At 36.2% G+C, this 24,985-nt stretch overlaps 1 protein-coding gene across 1 annotated transcript in view; it reads right to left on the bottom strand.

Moving 5' to 3' along the window:
- The window catches only part of RELN (reelin), a 549,610-nt gene that overhangs the window by 202,382 nt on the left and 322,243 nt on the right, over positions 1 to 24,985 (bottom strand). Inside the window, exons 12-15 of the mRNA XM_027838603.1 lie at positions 15,912 to 16,063; positions 5,346 to 5,458; positions 2,410 to 2,618; positions 1,403 to 1,531 (exon numbers count right to left, since the gene is read on the bottom strand). Of these exons, the coding sequence (XP_027694404.1) occupies positions 1,403 to 1,531; positions 2,410 to 2,618; positions 5,346 to 5,458; positions 15,912 to 16,063 (603 nt within the window). The remainder of the gene's footprint in view (positions 1 to 1,402; positions 1,532 to 2,409; positions 2,619 to 5,345; positions 5,459 to 15,911; positions 16,064 to 24,985) is intronic.

Genomic DNA, 24,985 nt, shown 5'->3' with positions numbered 1-24,985 from the left:
ATTGGTTCTGTTCTGGATTTTAAGAGGGAAATGAGATGAGAGGTAAAGGAATGTGCTAGTGTGCCAATTCCAAGGAGGAAGATGAGGTTAGAATTTGCTATTTCTCAAAACTGGGATTGTGAAAAACATATAAATGTGGAAGAATAAGGGGATCATGTGAATCTCACTCTTATGTGAAATGTTCAAAGCAGGGTTAAACACACATAAATGCAAACAGTTTCATGTAGAAATAAATCAGACTCAAGAGGGAAACAAGTGAGGATAAAAAAAGAAAAAAGAAAAGAACTAGAGTCTAAGGGGCACATTTCAATTGGGGAATGGATAACAAATTGTGATACATGACTGTATTGGAATATTATCTTGTCATAAGAAATGATAAAAGAGATCATTTCAAACAATCCTAGATAGTATGAGTTAATACTGAGTTAAGTGAACAGAACCAGTGGAACAATTTATACCAGGATAACAACATTGTAAAGAAAAACAGCTTTGAAAGACTTAAAAATTCTAATCAAAGCAATAACCAACCATGTCTGCCGAGGATCTGTGATGAAATATGTTACTAAGCTCCTGACAGAGACATGATGAATATAAGGTGTAGAAGAAACATATTTTTGGCCATGGCCATGGAATATATATGCTTTATCTGACTATACTTTTTTGTTACAAGTTTTATTTATTTCCTTCTGGTTTTTAACTGGAAAAGGATTGAAAATAAGTGGTTAGGAAAAGCAATGCCAAAAAAAGAGGGTCATTTAAATATTGTAAAATACACACAAAAGAGAATATGGGGTAATTCAAAGGAAGGCACAGATGAGCAAGGAAGTTTGGAAAGTAGCCTATGGAATTTGTTATATATAAGTAGAAGGATGTATATATACATTCATCCATCCATCTCTCTCTCTCTCTCCTCTCTCTCTCTATCTGTGGGGAAATGGTGTGAAATAGAGATTCATGGTTTCATATGGAATTCTCTTCTTGCATTTTGTTCTGTTATTTGGAAATGTTTGTTTTTTGATATTTAGTTCAGAATAATTTTTTAAAATAAAAAAGTAGTTGAATAGAAAAAAAGTAGAAATCTCCCTTCTTATACTTTAACTTCTTGTGTCAAAGAAATTGACAAACTACATTCCAAGCAATTAGAATCCAATAAATGGGCACTTTTAAAAATAAATATTATTGTTGAACTACAACTAAAAAGATAAAATGGGGCTTTATGACCAGATTTACCCAAAGTAGTTTCCTTTATTTTTTCAGAGCACTTTTCTAAAATATATAAAAAAGAGTCACTATGGTTCCCATTCCTTATTTTAGGGCAGCCCGACATAAAAGAGGCGGGTTTTATTCTTTGACATATCAAAAGTTGCAAATCTTCCAATATTTTCAGAAAGGATATACTTACCCACTATAGTTTTCAGAAGTATAGACAGTACTGTGAGGGAGATGCGGCCCAGCACATATCTCAGGTAAGCATTCAGTGTGAAGCAGAGACCAGGAGCGCCCATGGTTGGTTGAAAATTCTAAGCTGACACTGCCATCAATAAAAGAATCAATGATGAAGAGGGGCAAAGACAAGCAAAGTAAAACAATTCATACCTCACTGAACACAATATCAATATGTGTTGAACAAACATAGAAAACTCTTAAAGAGGTCTTTCTCAAATAGTTATTTTCCTTTTCCTTCATATGCAAACCACCCTTGATTGACAAATGGCCACATTACTTGTGCAAAGATAAATTCAATATTTTCAAAATGGCAAATAATAACCTGAGTTAGAGCACTTGAAATTGATAGATTGGAAGGCAATTACTTTGTCTCCCATTGCCATTTCATCATGCTAAAATGAGAGTTGACATATTTTAAGCCAGAGACAGGACAAAAGAAACACTATAGTGATCAAGAATGAGAAATCATGCCTGGCCTTCCAACTGCTAACTGATTTTAGTGACTATTAGGAGGTCACATGTCATTGACTTGGGGTCATGCTTTTCTTAGATTATTTATTTATCCTTCACTCTAAGCTATCTTTCCAAGCGGCTAGCTTCCACAGCTTATATTGCTATTCCAGAACACCACTGATATCTTTTGGCATAACCAAGGCCAAAGTATTAGGATCAAGAACACAAGAACTCTTATAAGACAACTTGAATTTCATAGTAACATCATATACATACATTTGGGGAAAGTGTATAATAGAAAATGACTATTAGGCTTATTTATTATTAAAGTGACCTAATTTTGTACAAGGATAAAAATGTTTTAGCTCTATACTAAAGTCCAGAAGATTTTTACAGAGAATACACACACATACACACACACACAAACACACACTGGACAACTCATTTTTAGTTCTAGTAGCCAAATCCATTTTCTCATTTAATGTTAGACCAAAATCTCAACCTTCATACCTGTTACCAGGCTGATGGGTTCCACACCCAAGGTTGATGGAGAACTGTATCATATGGGATACTGTTGAAGGTAGAACAGGTAAAACATGGAAAAAATCTATTGCCCAGACATTCCTATTATATCCTTGGTGATTCTTTTGTCTGAGACAAAACTTGGTAGCAGGAGTCTGAAGCTCAGGGTTGATGACGACAGAAACCAAAGATGGAACCTTTAAAATAAACAGAAATCCTTTGCAATAACAATAATAAACAAAAGATCTTTCATATACTAGTGTATAGCATTATGAGGGACACATAAGATCATAGTTCCCATACTTTCCCCTTGGTGATTATATAACTCTGATAAATTCAACCATTATCTCTATGTAGATGATTCCCAGATTTATATATGCAGTCAACATCTCTCACCTGAGCTCTAGTTCAACATCTCTGGCATTTCTAATTGCCTACTATACATCTCCACCTGGATGTCCCACATATATCTCATTTGTTTAAATTTAACATGTTCAAAAAAGAATTAGTTTATCTTTTTCCCTTAAATCTGCCCCTGTTCCTAACATTCCTTTTTCTGTTGAGGGTACCACCATCCTTCTAGTCATTCAGTTATGCTGTCTAAGAGTTATCCCCTTTACTTTTCCTCATATCCCACATATGCATTCAGGTATGAAGTCTTTTGGGGCAGCTAGGTGGTACAGTGGATAGAGTGCTGGGTCTGGAATCAGTAAGACTCATCTATCTGAGTTCAGATTTGGTCTCACACACTAGCTGTGTGACCCTGAGCAAATCACTTAACCCTGTTGGCCTCAGTTTCATCATCTGTAAAATGAGCTGGAGAAGGAAATGGCAAACCACTCCAGTATCTTTGCCAAGAAAACCCCCAATAGGGTCACAAAGAGTCAGACACAATTGAAATGACTGAACAAAATAAAGTCTTTTAGATTCTACTCCATGACATCTCTTTCATTTGTTGCCAAATCTTCACTTACATGGCTACCATATGAGTTTTATTCCCTCATCACCAGGAATATTCCAATAGTTTTCTAAATGAACTCCTTGCACATAGCCTCCCTCCTCTTTTCTTCTACACTGGTACCAAACTGATATTCTTCAAGCACTGATCTGCCTACATCACTCCTATTTAAGAAACCTCAATGGATTTCTATTGCTTCTAGGATAAAATATAAACTCCATTGTTTGGAATTCGGAGCCTTTCACAATCTAGCTCCAAACAATCTTTCCAGACTGACTTTGTTTACCCTCACATATTCTACATTCCAGGACTGGTTGTTGTTCTCTGTACGTGATATTTGATCTCTCACTTCTGGACTTTTTCACAGGCTGCCCAAACATGTAGAACACTCTCCCTCCTTACCTCTGCCTCATGGAATCCCTAGTTCCCTTCAAGGCTTAGTTCAAGTTCCATCTCCTACAGGAGGCCTTTTCTAATTCCCCTAGGTGTTAATGTTCCTAAAATTACTCAAAATTTGTATTTGTTTTCTCTGTATATTAATGTATATTACATATATTTATTTTCTCTATTGCATTTTTATTTATTTTCATATACATGCTATTTCCCTGCAGCAGAATATAAGCTCCTTGAGGGCAGGCACTGTTTCTTTTTTGTCCTTGTATCCTCACAGCCCATCATAGTGCCTGGCACAGAGCATGTATTTAATAAATGCTTATTGAATTAAACTGAGGTCATACTTCTAAGGAGATAATAATATTTCATTTAATTCATAAATCTCCCTACTTGAATATATATTGGTAAAATTCTTCCCTGCCTCAAACAAGCTAATCTTTTTATCTTTGCCTGCTTTAACCAGTACTACCATGACAGTTTCAAAGTATGTTTCACAAATACCCTATTTGCATTCTGCTTAGCTGAAGTCAGAAGAAAGTTGATTTATATCAACTTTGATGATATTTGATATCACCAAAAGTTGCCAAAATATGATCTGTTCTAAGCAGCCCAAAATGTCTTGCCATATCATTAAGACCTATGATGGGGTCTGAATGCAAACAATTGGGCAAATGCCTAATCATATATCATTCTGAGAAAAGGAAAACTGAATTGTTCACACCTTCAGAGTCTTCTCAAGGCTTGTTTCAGTTGGCCTGCTATTGAGCTATTGCTAGTGACAGCATCCCTTCTGAGCACGCCAGACCACAATATTTGGGTCACATTGGTTCTTCATCCTTCTCTCAATATCCCCCATTCTGTCCTCTATGTTTATATTGAGCCTTTTAAATCTTAACTGTGAGCGCACTGTGCAAGAAATGTCCTCAAGGTCTTTTACAGGGTGTCATCAGAGCTGAACGAAGGCTAACTAATAATGATTGTGTCAGCACAAATAAATGTACAATTAGAAAAAAAAAACCTAAAACCCAGGACAAGCATGTCACATAATTTTGAAGATGTTTGCAAACAACTAGAATCAACACCTGTCCTAAATCCAAAGGGCAAAGCAAAAAGGTCGACCTCAGCAGTTCTAATTAGCCAAGAAGAAAGCAACAGTAATAATGATCTGCATTTCTACAATGCCTCTCGTCTAGGGAATCTCAAAATGCTGGATAAATATTAATTATGCCTGATGGCACTCCTGTGGGGCTGCATAATTAGAGATCCTTTCAGGGCTTTCAAGGGGACAAGACCAATTGTCACTCAGGGTATCGGGCTCTGCCTTCTTTTCTCTGATAGTATTTCACCCCTTTCTACTAAGACCCTAATTCAAAAGTATAAGAATTAAAAGGGCCACTAAAGGTATTGCCTTAAACTATAGTACAATATCTCATTTAAACTGAGCAGCTTCATTCCTAATCATATCTTATAGGGTTGTTGGCAGAAGACATTTGCCCCTTGGTATCTGGGACAGTTTCTATAGATATGTAGCCTGAGGAGGGCCAGGGAAATGTTATAGGCTGGTTTTGTTTACCTTGTAGGATGAATAGGAAAGTGTGTCCAGAACAATATGTTCTTTTCTTCCTTCAGTCTTTGCATAGAGAATGACATCATTTTCATGGGATTCTCCAGGGTCACAAATGCCTCCTGCACAATATATGATTGTTAGGTTACTGACACTCATTTACATCAATCATCACATGAAGTACAATATTAAATTCCAGGATTATAAAAATAATTACATCAGGGGTATGATTAAACTATGACCTAAAAGAAAACAGGCATGGAGGTGATCACTTATACATGGCTCAAAACAGGCTGCAACAAAGATCAAAAACTTGACACAAATAACTATTTGCTTAATGAGATTGAAAGAATAATCTGCTATGAGGAAATAGTGTTTCTATCTCTACCTTTCAACCTATGTGAACAGGACTTGTTCAACTTTCTATTAAACCAACTTTTTGGGTTACATTTGAGGCCTTTACTGCTAAAGTTCAAGGACCAGTAACTATTAACAAAATATTCCACTTGATTTTCATTTCTGAAGATTTTCATAAACATTAACTGTCCCTCAAAACGCTGAGTAACAATGAGCTTTTACATTTTAGTGCATATTGGAGAATTCATTTACTAATACCACCACTCTACTTTTGCATAATGACTTTTAAGTTTTCAAAGAATTCTCATACTATTATCTCACAGGGTACTTTCAGAAAAGTGGTTTGTAAAATTATACAAATGTATATTATAAAAACAAATATATAAATTATATAAATAAAATTATATAAACCATTATATAAATCAAGTTATTATCATTAGAGAGTCAACCTAACATAGAAAGAAAGCCCAAGTTCAAATGCTATAAGACTGATTACTTGTGTGACATGTAATGTCACACAACGCAATGAGGAGCAAGGACTGCTTTACCATGACCAGTGAGTTAGGCAGGTTATGAAACTTTAGCCCGTACAGGAGGGTATGCCTACAAAAGTAATTGTTGTGGAGAGGGAGACATGTTTTGAGGGTTAGAAAATAGAAGGAGTGAACCAGAAAGAAGTTGAAGATGAAAGGAAGTTTGTTAAAGGGGTTCAGAACAACCACCCACTAAACTACTAAGCCTTATAATGGAAATCTTTCTGTGCAACAAATATGTATAGTCCAACAAAACAAATCGACCCATCGATTATGTTCAAAAATTCACATCTCTAGTTCATTATCTCTCTGTCTAGAGGTAGGAAGCATGTTTCATCATCAATCTTTTGAAGTTACTATTGTTTATAGCTTTGATTAGAGTTCTGAGGTTTTTCAAACTTTTCTTTCATGTTATTGTTATCTCCTAAATTGTTCTACTGGATCTGCTCACTTCACTCTGAATCAATTCATACAAGTCTTCTAATCTTTTTTTAAATCAGTCAATATGTCATTTCTCAGGCATAATAATATTCTATTATATTCACATGCTATTTCTGCTACTTTTCTTTAACATTCTCTGCCACTTCCTAATGGCTCCCAGGTGATTATAACAACTATATTTTCAAAGTTGAAGTCCATTTCTTATTAATGCATTTTTTACAATTATGTTATACTGACAACACAATTAACTGCATGGGTAGAAATGTTCATATACATTTTTTTGTTTTAATAAATCTTTTACTCCTGGATGCTAAAATTTCTCATTGTTCTTTAGATTTTTTCATAATTGTCTTTTTTTAAAAGTTTCTTTAGTTCTTTAATCAATATTCATAAATGGAATTATTTCTACAAAAGTTTTTAATTATTTGGATTGATGAGGGTGGAATAATCACATGGATGATAGGAAATAGCCAAGAAATCCAAAGTAGCAAACTATTTCTATAAATGCATGATTTGAATTATTTTGTCATGTTCTTTATGTTTTTCTTAGTTTTATCTTGAACTTAATTTGCATTACTAAGTAAACGTTAACTCTAAGGAGCAAGAAGCAACTCAGAAACACAATGGGTAATAAAGGAAAGTCAACACAGAATTAAAATTATGCTTCAATCAATCCCCAAAAGAAAAGATCCTTCCAATAATCAAGAATTGAATACTTTATTTCCTTATTGGGTGTCAAAGGTCACCATTATCTAGGCATCTGTGGGACCTTGGATTTAGAGGGCATTTAATGCTAATGGTATCCTTTCTGATAGTCAATCACTTTGATACCAAGTCTACTGAAGAAGTCCTGTTACCATAGCAACTGTAACTTAGATACATTCCTAATTGGTGCTGCTGGCAGAAAAATAGAGTTCTTATTTGGAAATAATTTTGCTTCTGAACGCAGGACAATTTATCTGGAATATAAGTATCTTAGAAAATAATTTCTTTTATTTTCTACTAGGAGACAGATGTACTGCCTGTTTGAAGATGTACTGTCCACGGAAAGGGCCATATGGACCCTGCCCAACTGTTGAGAATCTTTTAAAACTATTCAATATCAACTGAAGTATCAAAACACTTTGAAATAAACTTGTTAGGAATGAAAAGATAAAATAATCTCTAAGTTTAGTTAAGGTCAGCAAAATAAGCCAAACAATGCTCCATTAAAAGATAATTGCAAAACCTATGAGCTTTGAGGAATTTATTTTGGTAACTTTGAAAAAGAAGAAAAAAAAGGCTTGCACAGGGTCTTATTAGCTAATTATGCTAATCTGTCTGAATGTCCTTAAGTTGTAGCTATATTTGGCAGGGTGGAAGCCTTGATTAGGGGAAAAGAGCCCCGGGCTTGGAGTCAAACACTCAAAAGATTTCTGTTTGAGTTCCAGCCCACCAGTATTGCCTCTTATAGAACCCTGAACAAATAACTTTACCTTTATGGGCCTCAGTTTCCTTTTCTGTAAAGTTACAATGGTTATCAAAATTATGATTGGCAGATCTAATATTCTGTGATCTTGGATAGGACTTTCACAGACAGGTAGCACCACAGAGACAGACAGATCGACACACACGTATGTATGTGTATATACAGTGTCCCTAAAATATCAGTGTAGTTTTGAGCGATTAAATCTTAACATATAAACATAACCACATAAATATTTACATATATTCTTGTCCTTTTTTCAAAAACAGAATTACTGATAATGTTTGTTTCTATGGAAGCATGAAAAAGTCCTTCAGTTTACTGCAGTAGTTTTTGATTATCGTTCTGCCTCTGGCTTGTCTTGTATCTTTGTTCTCATTGAGTCACCGTATCCTGATCAGCCTTCATGCTGGCTATGTTTCCTTGCATTTCATAAAGATGACACAAAGCTTATCTTCTTTCATCATAACTCTTCTGCCCATCCTGCTTTTCAATCACCTGCAAGTTGTTTGCCATATAGTGGTTCCTTTGGTGTCCCACCAACATCCACCTACTTGGCTAGACATATAGCCAAATGTAGCTTCATTCGTAGGAGCTCTGGTAATGTTGTTGTCACAAGGTGATCTTAAAGACTTTCTATCAGTGAGCCTCTCCTGCTCTGGAGCATGGTTCGCCAGTAATCCTCTTGAATCCCTCCAAAAACAGCTGTTTCAGGGTTCAAGACCCAAAGATTGAGATTGGATCTATTAGATCTTACCACTTCTTTGCAGACCTTTAATTTGAGCTGAAAGTTTGGAGTTTTGCACTACTGCATGTTTTGTTGTGGCCATTTTTATGAATTCTTTTGAAAACTATTTGTTCCTTTGCACATTGATCTATTGTGGAATACCATTTGGTAATTCATCTCAATTTTATATATTATTCTGTTCTGATCATTATTATTCTGATCTTCAAAACATTATTACCATATATGCTATATTCCTTACCCCTCAGAACCTGTTTGCATAGAACCTGAGAAGTCTATCATGAATCAAAAGACGCAATAATATCTTCAGTTACACAGTGATGATAAAAATATTTAACTGATATTTGAAATAAATGTGTTAAAATTATAATAAATAGGCTTTGTATAACTAATTTTCACCTGTATTTTTCAAAGTAGCCTCATTTTAGGCATATGGCCTATACTCAGAACAATATAGAAAAAAATTTGTGGTAATGATGAGTATGGCTCATAACAACACTTCTAAATGATGAGTCCTGGGGAAAAATCCAAACTAAAACAAAATATTCTTTTCAGAAATGTAATTCAGTATAGGGTTTATAATAAACCATTATCAATAGATGAGCACTGAGAAAGACAAAGGTCACAATTAACATAAGGCTATGTTAATAGCACAATGTGAGTGCCTGTGAAAAATGCAACCTATGAATTAGATCTCTATTTTCTTCATTTTCTGCTTGCTTATGAACATAGTTTGTACCATTAGCTACTACATTTTTCTTTTAGAAAGAACTAATAATTAAAAGCTCTAAAAGTCACCGGAGAGCTCTGCTTTGCCCTAAAAAGTGACAGAAGAAGAAAGAGACCTTTGGTAACAGTGGTAGTGGGGACATTAAAAACACTACAGAATTAATCTAAAGAACTATGGGGTGGATCTGTCATTCTTGGGAAGGTGCACTGACATGAGTTCCTATTGAAACTAAGATTTTTTTCTTGTTTTTCAGGTAACTATAATGCATAATGAAGAAAAAGTGAAGACTTTCCTTAGCTTTTAAATTGAAAAGCATCTCAATGATGTATTTTTAAAGGTGACAAATACAGTTTTAAGAAAAACTTCAGGAGTCTGATTTATTTCACAGCTATTGGTTGATTATTTTAGGTAGTGCTGATATATGACTGCATGACTTTGGATGTCATGTGTATTTGCTGACTCTTAGTTTCCCCATCTATAAAATGGAAACAATCTTGCTTGCACTGGCTGTGTTACCATGCTGCAGCATGTTACCAAAGATAATTATATGATAGAAGTGAGGTAAGGAACATTATTAAGCATATAAATATTTGACCAGAAAGGAAGATGAGCTATTAATATAGTAACAATGATAGACAACAAAATCTTGGTGCCCACAAGATAACAAAAGGCCACCAATCTGATGGGTACATTCTCTATGGATGATTTGTGGGAAAAGTCTCTCATTAGTTAGATGGATTCTAAACTTGCTGGATCATGAATAGTTTCATCTTGTCATCAAAGAACATCTCCATTACAATGGCCCATGGATATGCGCTTGGCACTGTGCTGTTAACACTTTTATCAATGACCCAGATAAAGGCATAGACAAGCTTCCTTAGGAAATTTGCAGATGGCGGAGATCATCAATGTACTGGATAGCAGATTCAGAGTTGAGAAAAATTTTGATGGGATAGAACAACCAGGCTGAATCAAATTAGAGGAAATGCAATAGGTATGAACGATAAGTTATGTATTTAGATTAAAAAATCAATCTTATAAGTACAAAATTTGGGAGACAAGGTTAGATAGCATTTTGTATAAAAACGATTTGATGGTTTAGTGGATGGCAAACTCAATATGATTAAACACTGTGATTTGGCAAAAAAAAAAAACCCTGATGGAATCTTGGGCCCCAGTAAAAAAAGACATGGTTTCCAGGAATCAGGATATGAGAGAAATCTTGATATATTCTTCCTTGGTCAAACAACATATGGAATACTATGACTGCTCTGGGAAACCGATTTTAGGGAGCACATCCATGAACTGGAGAACATTCAAAGGGCACGAAAGGCCACATATCTTTGCCATATGAGGATCAGGTGGAGGATATGGGGATGTTTAGCTTGGAGAACACTGGGAACATGACAGCTGTCTTCGTATATTTAAGAGATTGTCACGTGTACAAGAGATTAGACTTACAAATGTTTGATTCCCCTGAGGGAAGAACTAGGTGCAAGGGTGAAAGTTGCAAAGTGAAAAATTTAAGCCTGAGGTAAGCAAAAACTTCATAACAATTAGAGCTATCCTAAGATGGAATAAGAACCCTCAGAAAGTGGTGGGCTCCCTATCAGCACTGGTCTCTAAGAAAAGGCTAGAGAAACACTTGGCAGGAATATTGTAATACAGAATTGTTTTTTTTTTCTGGTATGGGGTGAACTAGATGACAATGGAGGACCCTTCCAACTGAAATTCTGTATGAAAGGGTATCAGAAAAAGAAGCACCAACATTAGTGAAACCAAAGACCATTTGAAACCTTAATGAGCTAGATTTTGGAGGGGAAGAGTGAAGAAAATATAGTAACAAAACAATCAGGCTTTGCTGCTCATAGATATGCATAATAAAAACAGGAATCTGAGCTGGAGTGGTGATGGATATCCTGTAGGTGTCTCAAACCTCTTGCTTCTACAGACTTCCTTATTATTATTGAGAGCACCAGTCTTTTTAGTCAACCAGGCTTACAAATTTGAGAGTCATTCATCCTTAGCTCCTCATTTTCCCTCATACAAGGCCTTCTCTGATATTTAATCATTTGTCAGTAGGGTTCATTCTGCCTCCATAATATCTCTCATATTTGTCTCCTTTCCTCCACTCAGACAGTGGAGGCCCTAGCTCAGGCCTTCATCACCTATCTTCCTAGACTATTGCCATGGTCACTCAATCTGTCTACCTGCTTCTGGATTTTTTCCAAAACAATCTATTTTGCAAACAGTTTCCAAAGTGATACCCTGAGCTTCAGTCCTCTATTTCCAACTGTCTGCTGGATATATGTACCTGAATTGCTTACCAGCACCTTAAATTCAATGTGTCCCAAACTAAACACGCCATTTCCTCCCACCACAAGAACCTGCAGCAGCCTTATCTTTTCTTCTCCATTTCTTCTGATGGCACAAATCTTCTCCCAGTCACTCCAGCTTCATCATCTTGGACTCTTTCCTTTCTGTACACTCTCTACATCTACTCAGCTGCCAATTCCCTTTAATTCTACTTCTGCCATATTTCACACTCCTTTTCTTTCCAACCAAACCCTATAATTACATCTTTGGACCATTAAAACACCTTCTTAACTGTTCTCCCCTCTGTGGGGCTCTCTTCTCTCTAATCCATCCTGCATCCACAGCAAAGTCATCTTCCTAATTCCAGAAGCACAGTACGGCCCTGCTCGAAAACATTTAGGAGTTTCCCAGCAATTATAAGATTAAATAGAAAATCCTTAGCCTGGAATTCTGCAATCTGGCTCACACCTCCCTTTCCAGCCTTCTACATTACTATTCTTCTCCATAATATGAGCTCATTGAAAGCAGAGATTGTTTCATTCTTTGTACTTATGTCTCTGGCACATAGCCTAGGGCCAGGCATTGAGGAGGTACTTAAATACTGGTTGATTGACATATTCTGCATTCTAGGAAAACTGGACTACTAGCCAATCATGTTTCCTTGGCATTTCCCATCTCTGAGCATTTACATGCTCCATTCCTCAAGTCTGAAACAGACTTTCTCCACATATCTGCCTTTTAAAATCATTCCCTCCTTTCAAGGTCCAGATTACAAGCCCCTTCTTTCATGAAGTCTCCTTTCTTGCCTCTTCCCTGAATATTTCCATTTGCTATATCCTGTTCACTTGAAAAGGGCAGCTGGGTGGCACAGTGGACAAAGTTCGGGGCTTAGAGTCAGGAAGACCTGAGTTTAAATCTGGACTCAGACACTTATTACTGGTGTGACCTTGAAGAAGGCACTTAACCCTGTTTGCCTCAGTTTCCTCATCTGTAAAATGAACTGGAGAAGGAACTGGCAAACTACTCCAGTATCTTCACCAAGAAAACTCCCAATAGGGTCATGAAGAGTCTGACATGATTGAAACAACTGAACAACAACAGAAACAAAATGCACTTGAAACTCCCTAAATTATTTTACAGTTATTTGTAAGCCTGTCTTGTCCCCTACTATATTATAAACTGTGGAAGGGCAGAGACTACATCATTTTTTGTCTTTGGGTCCCCCATACCTTGAACAATGATTTGTGTTTGGTAAGTGCTCAATAAATGTTGAACTGACATGATGATTTGAAGGAAACATAATATCTGTCCTCAAGGAGTTGATAATCTGGTAGGGTTATATAAGATAAAAATACAATTCTATATTCTTGCTTTGTACCATAGTTAAGTGCCTACTTCTCTGCTAAATACTGTGGGATAAACAAAATAAATCTTAGATACGGTCCTGTACTCTGGGAACTTATAATTTACTAGGGCGATACCACAAATATACACAAATATACATGAAACAATGAGAGAATGGTTAAGGTTAATGATTGAGATTAATATTTAGTGTGTGTGATTCCAAGGACACTAGCAGTTAAGAGAAAGGAGAGATCAGTGTGGACTAGGATGGTCAGAGAAGGACCTGAATTGGGCTTTTACAAGTGGGATGGATTTAGATTAAAATGGAGAGAAGCATGAAGTTCACTGCAGGTAGGTAAATCAGCACGGACCAAAGTATAGCACATAGACAGAACAGAATATATGGGAGGAAAGAACAGTGAGCCTTTCTTGGGTAAACTGGCCTGTTAAAGACTTTAGCTTAAAAAGGCCAAGGTCTCCCACTGCATCCTGGACCATCTCCAGTTGTCCTGATCTGTATCCAACCACTGTATCCACATGGCTCTGGAGGAGAAAAGTAAGACTGGTGACTTGGCACAGCCCTGCCTCATTTAAATCCAATTCACTTGAATGTCATGGGATCACCAACCTGATGTCATGGTCTTCCTTGAGGCCACATGTTGGAAGAATGTTCATGTGGAAAAGAAGTACTAAAGGCCAATGCATCTCTGCACTGGATTAATCTAAACTAATTTCTTCTCTGGACATTTAGCAGAATAATATACTCTTACATCTGGAAGGGAAATCAGAATTCATGGCGTTCAAACCTCATTCAAATGTGAATCTCTGACAAGTGGCCATCTATTCACCACTGAAACACCTACAGTAATGGAGAACTCACTGTCTCCCATGGCTATACATACTATTTTATAAAAGATAGCTCTAATTATCGATTGTTCCTTACATTAACTCAAATCTACTTCCCCCAAAATGCTACCCCTTAGTGCTAGTTATGTATCCTCAGGCCAAATAGAAGACTGATACTTCTTCTGTATAACAATTCTTTAAATATCTGAAGTCTGCTATCATCTCTCCTTCCCCACTATAAGTGTAAATTATATATGTTTTAGTACAAGGTTTTGAGGAACTTAGATAACTGTTAGGTACTATATTTTCCTGATGATTTCCCTGTTAAGACTCATTTCAGTTAATTTGGATTGATCCCTCTTACTCAGTAACCTACTATTTGAAGAATTTGGATATTATATACATGATAGAGTTTTGGTATGAGAAATAGAAAACAAATTATAACACAATAGTAGTGATATTCAAAATGGGATGAAAACTGAAATGCAAACTAGGATGCCTGGTAACATGTTATAGCAATGGCTAATCTGAGGTTTCACAGGAATTAATTTGAATAAAATTATATTTAGGTTGAAATTTGGCTTTTTAAATTCAACAAATGACATTTTAATGTACAAATCATTTCAAAGTCAAAGCTATGTGTTACTTTTGAAAGCAGGCAGTTAAAATTTTGTTTTTATAGTTTGCTTTCAATACACACAGCCTTCATTTTATAAAACAGAGGATGCCTGGAGAGGTGAAGATGAAATGGATGAGACTGCTGGAGAGGTTGTGCTGATGGTGAGACAACAGGCATGTTTGTCCTGTTAGAATGAAAACTTCTACCATAAGTTCAGAAGGTGGACAAAGTTTATTTCCTGTTACTCTCCCAAGTGCATCCATGATTCGAAAGGCTGGGAAAAGTTCATCCCTGTTTCCTGGTCACTCAACAAAACAGGCATGTGACACTTGTACATCCCTCTAGAATGACTTCCACTGACAGAATACATAATTTTGTCATTTACTGTTTGAAACAATAACTTTAGTATGTCACTAATTACAACACCTATTTCCTCCATGGATTTTCCCAATACTTTATGTTTACATATTTTTATTAGGGCAAGAATCGTAGAATCATACCTCTAAAGCCAAAAGGGACCTGAAAAGGCATGTATTCCAAACCCCTCATTTTACTGATGAGGAAACTGAGGCCCAAGGAGGTTAAGTGACTTGCCCAAGATCACATAGGTAGAAAGCATGGAAGTGATATCTGAACCCACGCACTCCTGACTCTAGAGCCAGTGTTTTTCCACCGTATCATAAAGGAAATAAGTTTGATCCAAACTTTTTTTTTTAAATATAGTATGCTACAATATACCATAAAATTTTCAGAATTTCCATTCTCAAAGAAGATATATAATAACACTATATGCATGAAAACAAATGACTCATCGTGATGGAAGGAAATCCTTTTGGGAATCTAGCAGGGTCACTCATTAGGCTGCTTTCATTTTTTCTACATCATCTGTCATCATTTCTTCTATGACCATTGGATGAAAGGATCATTAAAGTATTTTGCTCTTAGCAGGATGATGATACACCATGGCTAGTACTTTTTGTAATGGGTTATAAGTAGGGCTGGTCACTGGCAAGTGTAACCATCCCAGTCTCCTCTTCTGACCACAGGGTATGTAGCTCAAATTTTATGAGTATTCCCTTTCCTACTGCAGATATCTGAAAATAATCAAATTTCCTTAGGAATGAATTCTAACAAGATCTGGTTGAGATCAACAGCATTCATGAAAAGGTATTTACTTACCCATAGTGAAGTAAAACCTCAGATTTCCATAGTCTGTTGTGTCCATGTATGGAGTGCATATTTTTCTCTCTCCTTCTTTTAGGAAGATCATGGATAAACCTGATTCTAGAGTTCCACATTCATTGCCAAGGACAGCTCCCAAGACATCCCACCTGAAATAGAACAAGAGATTCATTAAGAATAAGATCGGTAAGACAAATCTAAACAAATACAATCATCCACCTTACTTAAAGCAAGGACAGCTCCCTTCTTAATGGGTAGTCTCAAAAATAATGAAGTTGTAAATATAAACTTTAAGGTAGAGCAAAAAAATAAAAACCTTGGTGACCCCAGGCTTGTGATAGCTGGGTTTCATTCCTTATATCTCAGACTTCAAATGACTGGGTTCTTGCATCACTTTGTAGGGAATAGGGGTGGTTTGAGTTCTCAGATGTCATCTAGACCAAATTGTAAGTCAAGAATCTATGAAATCCAAACAATGAAAGACTGCAGTCTTCCTTTAAAAACTTCACATGTTCTGAGGTAACTAAATTTAGTTCTGAGAAATTTTGATTATTAGGAATTTTTTTTCAAGTACAGGTCTCCTGACCTTTAAAATAAGGAATATTAAATCTAATTACTCTTCCAGATGACATAAAGTCACATATGGCTTATCAAAGTGCAAATGTCACAAAGCTGGCAGGGAAAAATAGCTAATGCATTCATTGCATGAGAGAAATATAGATTTCAAAATACCTCAACAAGCTAAAAAAAATGGGTCAATGTGAATGAATGAATGAAAAAGCATTCATTAAGGGCTTACTATGTTCTGGGCACTGTGCCAAACAATAAAGTAAAGTGATACAAATACAAAAACAAAGACAGTCCCAAAGATGCTCCCAAGAAGCTTAAATCCTAATAGAGACAAGACCTATAAGAGATCAATGGATCACTGGTTACATAGATCATGAGCAGAATCACAAGGCAAATGACTGATGAGTCCTTTCTAAGAATGGTAGTGTTGATTTAATTAGTTTCCAGAAAAAGAGGTGGAAAGAGAGAGAGAGAGAGAGAGAGATAGCTTGTGTGTGTGTGTGTGTGTGTGTGTGTGTGTGTGTGAGAAATGGGGGATATACTACAAATGCATTGCAAAAAGAAGATTGGATTGCATTGCAGTAGATTTGAGGTACCTGAAGATCTTTCATCACCTAGGACTCTGGGGCAAGAACTGGAGAGCCTGATAATAGGCTAATAATGGAAGATAGGGAGCAACAATACGGGATCAAAGACACTTAATAAATGTATGCTGTCTGTGATAAATAAGGCTGATCTACACCATAAACTATACGCATCTAGGGGCACCAAGATGTGTTGAACTCTCATTGTTTTCTCACTGTGGTAATGAACACCAACAGAGCAGATAAAGCCCTGTCTACATCTTAAAAATTTTCCTGAGTTCTTTTAGAGAGGTTAAGTGACTTTCCCATGGTCATACATTCAGTAAGTGTCAGAAGTGGGACATGAACCCAAGATTTCTTGACTTCAACTCTAATATGGTAGGGTGGATGGAGTGCTGGGCTTGGAGTCCAGAAGACCTAGGTTTAGATGCCACCTCTTACACATGCGCATGAATACTGGCAAGTCGCTGAATTTCTCTGACCTTCAGCCAGCTTTTTTTGGCTGCCACATCATATTATTAATGCACATTAAGTTTTCAGTCCACTAAAACCCCTAGGTCTTCTACACAAGAATCACTTTCTAGGCACAATTTCTCCATTATGTACCTTTATAACTGATTTTGTAAAACTATATTTTTATTTCACTAAATTTCCCAACTACATGTAAAATTTTTAACATTCTTTTTTTTAAAAAAATTGAGTTTCAAATTCTCTCCCTTCCTCCTGTCCCTCCCCCACCCTTTGAGAAAACATTAATTTTAAATTGATTATACATATGAAGTCAAGCAAAATATATTTCCATATCAGTCATGTTGCAAAAGAAAACAAAGTTAAAAAAAACCAAGAGAAATAAAGTTAAAGAAGTATACTTCAATCTGCACTCAGAGTCCATCAGTTCTTTCTCTGAAGGTAGAAGCATTTTTCATCATGTTGTTGTCGTTCAGTCTTGTCCGACTCTTTGTGATCCCATGGACATACTAGGCCAGTATATCCTCCGCAATTTCTTTTTCATCATGGGTCCTTTGCAATTATCTTAGATTATTGTCTTGATCAGAATTAAGTCTTTTACAGTTGATCATTATTCCAATATTGCTTTTTACTGTGTACAATGTTCTCCTGGTTCTTCTCACTTTACTTTGCATCAGTTCATATAAATTTTTCCCTGTTTATCCGAAACCACTCTGCTTATCATTTCTCTTAGAGCAATAATATTCCATCACAGAAATTGCTTTTTAACTCTAATATGGGTGCTTTAAAGTTTGTAAAATGTTTTACATATATAATCTCATTTAAGTTTCCCAATATTCTTGTGAAGTAAGTATTACAGGTTAGCATGTTTGAGGGAACATCAACATGTAGGTTGAAGTCTTGAAGCATGAGAAAAGGAGTTGGGATGGAAAAGATGAGTGGGAGCCAGGCTCCAAACTCATTAAGAAAGAAGGGAGAATATTCTGTTCGAAGAACACTAGGATCTAGACTAGGTGGTAAATTTGTATAGAATCAATCCCTGAGGAGGAGAGGATATAGAATGGATGTAGAGGAAGAGTCTAGAAATAGCAATGTGGAGCAAGTTAGTCAAGGAGCATGAGAAAAGGTACAACCAATAGTGCAAAGTATAAGGGTGTAGGGTTGGGGTAGGGGGATACCTACTTTATTACAGTAGAACTCAGAAAGTCTAGAAATGTCCATTGAATCAATTACCCCTACTCCAATAAAAATAACTACAACATACCCTGATCTTTATCAAGTCTGAATTCTCTGATGCTGTAAAATAATCAAATGTATAAAATAAATGTAAACTATGCCACTATTGAAATGCATGCCACTACTGAAACAAGCAAAGGCAGAGACTTGGTCCAAACAACCTGGTTAAACAAACTGGGAAGAAGGGAAGTGCTTTAAACCATCGGATGAAATGAGCTGTTGCTACACAGGAAGCTTATTGTGATTGCTTCAAAACAACCAGTTGCCCCTTCTGAGTCTTGGATAAAACAGCAAGGTAATTCAGAAGCTAAAAATCTAATAGCAGGTCAGCCTGTGGGTAGAACAGTTACATCCAAGTCTCTGAGAGGGAATCACTTTGAGGTAGGGAGGACATCTCTGTCATACCTCCCCTCAAGAAGAATGACTTTGTGAACTTCCAACAATGAGAGGATTTGGGCTTCCCCTCTTAGCTGGGAACAGTGTCTTAGGTGTAGCCATCACTGGAGGACAAATGATACATACTGAGGAAATTCAGCATATGACTTCACAAGCTATGCCTAATGGAAACTTCATCATGACTTCTAAAACTGAAAAAGTATTTCCAGCAATCAGGAGCTGTGAAATATTCCTTTGCCATAAGTGTGCTGAAGTCCACTTTCCCTTGTACTCTGTGTGTACTTATGGCAAAATGTGCCTGGTTTGGAAGAGATGTTTTGTATCAGCTATTCTTACTATATACTCCCTTGGTATATACCCAATTCTTTCAAAAACTTTCTTTTCTTTTTCTTTTATTTATTCTTTTAAAATTATATTTTTTTCCAATGACATGAAATAACAGTTTTTAACATTCATTAAAAAATTTTGAGTTTTCTCTCGTTCTCTCCCCTCCCTGAGAAGGTAAGCAATATACTCAGTTCTTAAAGCTAATTAAATCTGACAGGCTAATAAACATTAACCAATAATCAATGGAAAACACACCATTGGGTGCTCATATATGACAGTATTAGAAACCAGTTTCTGTCTCTCAAGCTTACCTCTACAACCTTGAGGGGACTAGTCACCTGCCCTTTGTGGCCATGACCCAACAATATGAGTGCAAGTTGTAAAATTGGCACTGACCAAGAAGAAATGATAAAAAGAAAAAGGAATTCTTTGGTGATTTTTGAAGTTCATATAATTTTATTAGAGACATTTGAACAAGATCTGGTCGAGTTACTAGATATCAGGGATAAAAATGAGTGAGTTAAAGAGGAGTCCAAGTTTTTAAGTTTGGATCAACCAATCACCCAACCAATCAGTTATATGTGGAGCATTGATTATGTACTGAGTATTGTGATGGGTGACTGAGAAGATGATGTTACCACAGCTAATCTCAGGAAGCTTAGGAAGAAGAGGAGGTTTGTGTGGTGTGGTGGTGGAGAAGATGATATCTTCTGTTAGGAGCTTGGATTTATTTTGTTCTTCTGAGCCTGAAAATAGTAGATAAAAAGACAATGGCTCTGAAGAGGACTACGCTGGTTGCTGGGGAAGGTTGGTTCAAATTCAGAACTGCTTTTATTTCCTGTATGACCTCTGACAATTTACATGCCCTCTCTGGGCCTCTCATGTGTAAAATAAGGGAGTCTTAGGTCCCAAACCTTTTATCTTAGGAAGCTGAAAAATCCACTGTCATTTCTTCCTATGATTCAATTTTTCTTTTCAATCATAGAGGCAGCTATGATAGGTGCAACAGACAAAGCATCGGAAATGGACTCAAGGAGATCTGAGTTCAAATCTGACCTTAGACACTTACTAGGTGTGTGACCCTGGGCAAATCACTCAACCTCTGTCTCAATTTCCTCATGTGTAAACAGGGGCAATAATAGCACCTACGTCCCGTGGTTGTTGTGAAGATAAAACTTTTTAAGGCTCTTTGAAAACCTCAAAGGGTTGCATAAATGCTGGTTATTATTACTATTATTATCAAGAAATAAGTGTCTTAAATTGGTATTTTATACTGATTTGTCAACATGGATGAGTGACTCATCTTCCTGGTTTTAAGTATTTTGCATTGCAAGGGTTATTGTACCTTTGGATAATTTTACTTTAAAGGATGCAATTTGTGTAAATAACTTCTTGTTAGTTACCTAATTTAAAAATTCTCCTATTGCATGGAGATATTTTTCCCATTAGGAAATATTACATATTATTTGCCAATACGTCTTCTTCATCCTTCTCCTCTAGTCAAAAGTCAATGACAAATTAAGATTCATCTTAGTGTGTTTAATCTATTAATTTGGATATTCAACAGATGGGTGCTAATTCTATTAAATCAATCATTCAATCAACAAGCATTTTGAAGTAAAAGAATCTGTTCTGTAATTTTTCAGTCAAAAGGCCACACCTGTGGACCTAGAAGGCTGCATATGGTCTTGAGGCTGCAGGTTCTCCATTCTTGGTATATCTTTTGATGAAAGGTATATAAGACCTCAACTTTAGTTCTTTCAAAGGCACAGCTTTTATTACTCGCAGGAGCTTCAAAAACCATCAAAAATTCCTTTTTTATATCATTTGTTTTTGGTCAGGGCCAATCTGATGAACACTACCTGCACAACGGTTTTTCTACAGATGGGACAAACTGGGGTAAACATAAAATTTCAGTGATTTGCCCAAGGCCACAAAACATATGAGGATCATAAATGTGGGTCTCCTGATTCTTAGGTTAGTATTCAACTACTAGTAAAGTAACAGAGGCTTTTAGATCTGAGAAAAAGGTGTCAATCATTCTGACTTTAATAAAGATAGATACAAAATGCTAGAAAATTTGGGATATTTTATTTTAACATTTTTTTTGATATTTATATTTTGTAAGCATTTCCATAGTCTCCTGTGGAGAAGAACAGTTCAAAGAAGAAAACTGATTGATTTTTGAACATGCCACCAAACCACCAAAAAATAAATAGTTGAGCCTTTTTTTTTTTTGCTCATAAAAGGTAAATGCACACTGGTTCATCGGTCTTTTCTATGCTCCATTTATCCCAATTAAAACACTCAGCCTAGTGATCCACAAAAGAAACTGGTCTTATAAATGATGCAGATTATGTTTCTTTCTAGGTATTGTCCTCTTTTAGAGTATTTTTAAAAATGAAAAAGATAAAATGGCGCATAGGAAAATAGAAGGGACGGGGTTGGTAACCTTTGTCCCTTAATTTTAGTTGTATATCTTAATAACTTTTGAGGATTGGTTTATATAAAATATATTTGGAAACATCACCACAGACCCATTATATGTTTCACAGACTATTCAGAAGTTGAGTAGAGCTACTCTTTGCTTCAAAAATCAGTCTTTATTGTTCTTCTTCTTACTCACGGCTGATTAAAAAAATCATAAACAAAATTGCATTCCTAGAAAACACAAATGTTTATAAATGTTATGTGAGCTAGGAAGCTTTCCTTAGTGAGAAATAAGGGAAACTTATAAGCAAAAAAAATCATCTTGAGGAAATACCTACTCTCGAAATGACATGCCTTTGAAGTGTACTAAAAATTCAAGTCAAGTTGATTATTATACACCTATCATTACATAAATTAGGATATTTTACAGTACAAGGGTGCTATGACAGACCTAACACTGGACTTGGATTTAGGAGACCTCTGTTTTAGTTGTGGGGGTGCTGTTAATTGGGCAATTGACCCTGCACAAGTTACTTTGGATCATAAGATCATCTATTTAGAGATGGAAGGGGCCATAGAGGTTATCAAAACCATCCCTTTCATTTTCCAGATAAAGAATCTGAGGCATAAAGTGGTTAAGTGATTTTCCCAAAGTAAGATAGGTAGTAACAACAAAGCAGGACTTGAGATCAGGTCTTTAGATACCAATTCCCAAAATTTCCATTGTAATGAAATTATCTGGGTTCAGTTTTCTCATCTATAAATGAAAGGGTATAGCCTGTTAATATCCTCTAAAGGTTACAGTTGTTGACCTCTCTCTTCTATTTCTCAAGATTCTAGGCTGCTCTAAATAACATAATTACATGTAGGGACATCCTCATATCAGGAAACCAGTAAGGCAAGGTTGGTTGAATTCATATTTTCAATGTTAAAAATAGTTTTCTCAAATAATTTCTTTATTTTAAAAAAAATTATTTAAGCACTTACTGAGAATGATGAAAAGAAGTGTGTATAGTGAAGAGCAAGGGCCAGCCTTGGAGTCAGGATGGGTTCAAGACACATCTCTGACAAACTATCTGTGACCTTGGACAAATCACTTAACCTCTCAATACCCCAGATACCCCCTGGGGCTTTAAGTTGCCCTCTCTAGATACTAGCATGCCTACCAAATAATTCTATACGTCTTTTCCCCATTTCAGCAAAATGCCTTGGAATTGCCAATTTCACTTGATGTTTCTACTTCCACTTCCTTTCTCTTCTAAACCCTCTGCGTTCTGGCTTCTGACCTCATTATTCAGTTGAATGGCTTTCTTCGAAGTTACTAGTGACATCACAATTACCAAATAGTGACTTTTTCACAATCCTCATCCTTCAGAACCAATGAGCTGTCATAGTGGATAGAATGCTAGACCTAGAGTTAGGAAGACCCGAGTTTAAATTCAGTCTCAGACATTTAGTAGCTGTGTGACCCTAGGTAAGTCACTTAACCTCTGTCTTAGTTTCCTAATGTGTAAAATGGGAACAATAACAACATTTACCTCCCAGGGATGTTGTGAGAATAAAATAAGATATTTGTAAACTACTTTGTAATTCTTAAAGCTCTGGATAAGTGATAATCATTAGTATTTTTTAACCTTTCTGCAGTATTTGACACTAATTACTACTTTTTCTTCCTAAATAATCTCCTCTCTGAGGTTTCATGTCTTTTTTCTCTCTTGGTTCTCCTCTTACCTGTCTGACAGCTCTTCTGTCTTCTTTGCTGGGTCCTCATCCATGTAATCAATGCCCACTAATTGTGGGTACCCCAGAAAACTTATCTCAGGCCCTCTTCTCTTTTCTCTCTGTACTCTCTCATTGGTTCAATCATCATCTCTATACATATGATTCCCAAATCTGTTTACCCAGTCCTTGTCTCTCTCCTAATCTCCACTCCTGCATCAACATCTTCCTATTAAAAGAATTTTTTTAATTGGGACGTCTCATAGATTTTTAAAATTCAACATGTCCTAAATTGAACTCATTCCCTTCTCTCCCCCCCATTTCCCTGGCCCAGCATAGCCCTATTCTAATAGTATGCAGCAAAATGTTTGATAACTGGTTTTCTGAATGCCGGATACCTTTTTTTTTTAAAGATTTATGAAATAAAACAAGTATTTCTTTAGCATAGTAGAATAAAAAAAAGATGATGAAACTACAAATCAATTATGTACAACTTGCTATTCCTTTAAAATATGTGGTAAAGTTATCATGTAAATTTCTTTCTTTTCTTCCCTCCCTCTCCCCTTTCAGGTTTAATCTGCATCATTAACATTTTCTCCATAACTTTCTTAAATCTAACTAATCCACAAAACAATGAATGAATTTTTCAATTTGCAGCATTTGCTGATTTCCAAAGTGTAAGCATTTATGCTTAAAATTTAACAACTGGATTGGTATGAGCTGACAACAACATGCCTGTCCTATTCTGAACACCCCAGTTTCTGTCAAGGGTACTGCCATCTTACTATATTGGCAACCTCTACTCTTCTCTCGCCCATCTCACACATATGATCACTTGCCAAATTTCTGCAATATCTCTCACATATATCTCTTACTCTCTACTCATACAGTCACCACTTTACTTCAGGCACTGATTATCTCTCCTGGACTGTTACAAAATCCTTCTAATTAGACTTCCTGCCTTCAGTCTCTGCCTAATCCAATCGATCTTCAACTAAGTTGCAAAATTACAAATTCAACAATATTCCTCTTTACCTCCCCCTCAGTAAGCTTCAACACCTTCTTACTACAGATGTCTCTGTCTTTTAAAGGTCTTCATACCTGGCCCCTTCCTACCTTTTCAGGCTACTTACATAGTATCCTTCCTTACGATCGAGCTATACTGGCTTACTTGCTGTTTCTTACCCACAATTCTCCGTTTTCCACTTCTGTGCTTTTCTCCTGGCTGCCCCCATCCCTGTAATGCTCTCCCTCCTAAACTCTATCTCTTAGAATCTTAATTCTTTCAGGAGGCCTTTTCTAGTCTTCCCAGATTTTGGTGCATTCCCCTCTAAGACTACT

This window comes from Vombatus ursinus, unplaced genomic scaffold, assembly GCF_900497805.2.
Source record: "Vombatus ursinus unplaced genomic scaffold, bare-nosed wombat genome assembly UNPS02014830.1, whole genome shotgun sequence".
Taxonomy (NCBI): domain Eukaryota; kingdom Metazoa; phylum Chordata; class Mammalia; order Diprotodontia; family Vombatidae; genus Vombatus; species Vombatus ursinus.
Note: the sequence above shows the minus strand (reverse complement) of the source record. Positions and strands in the feature narration are given on the sequence as shown.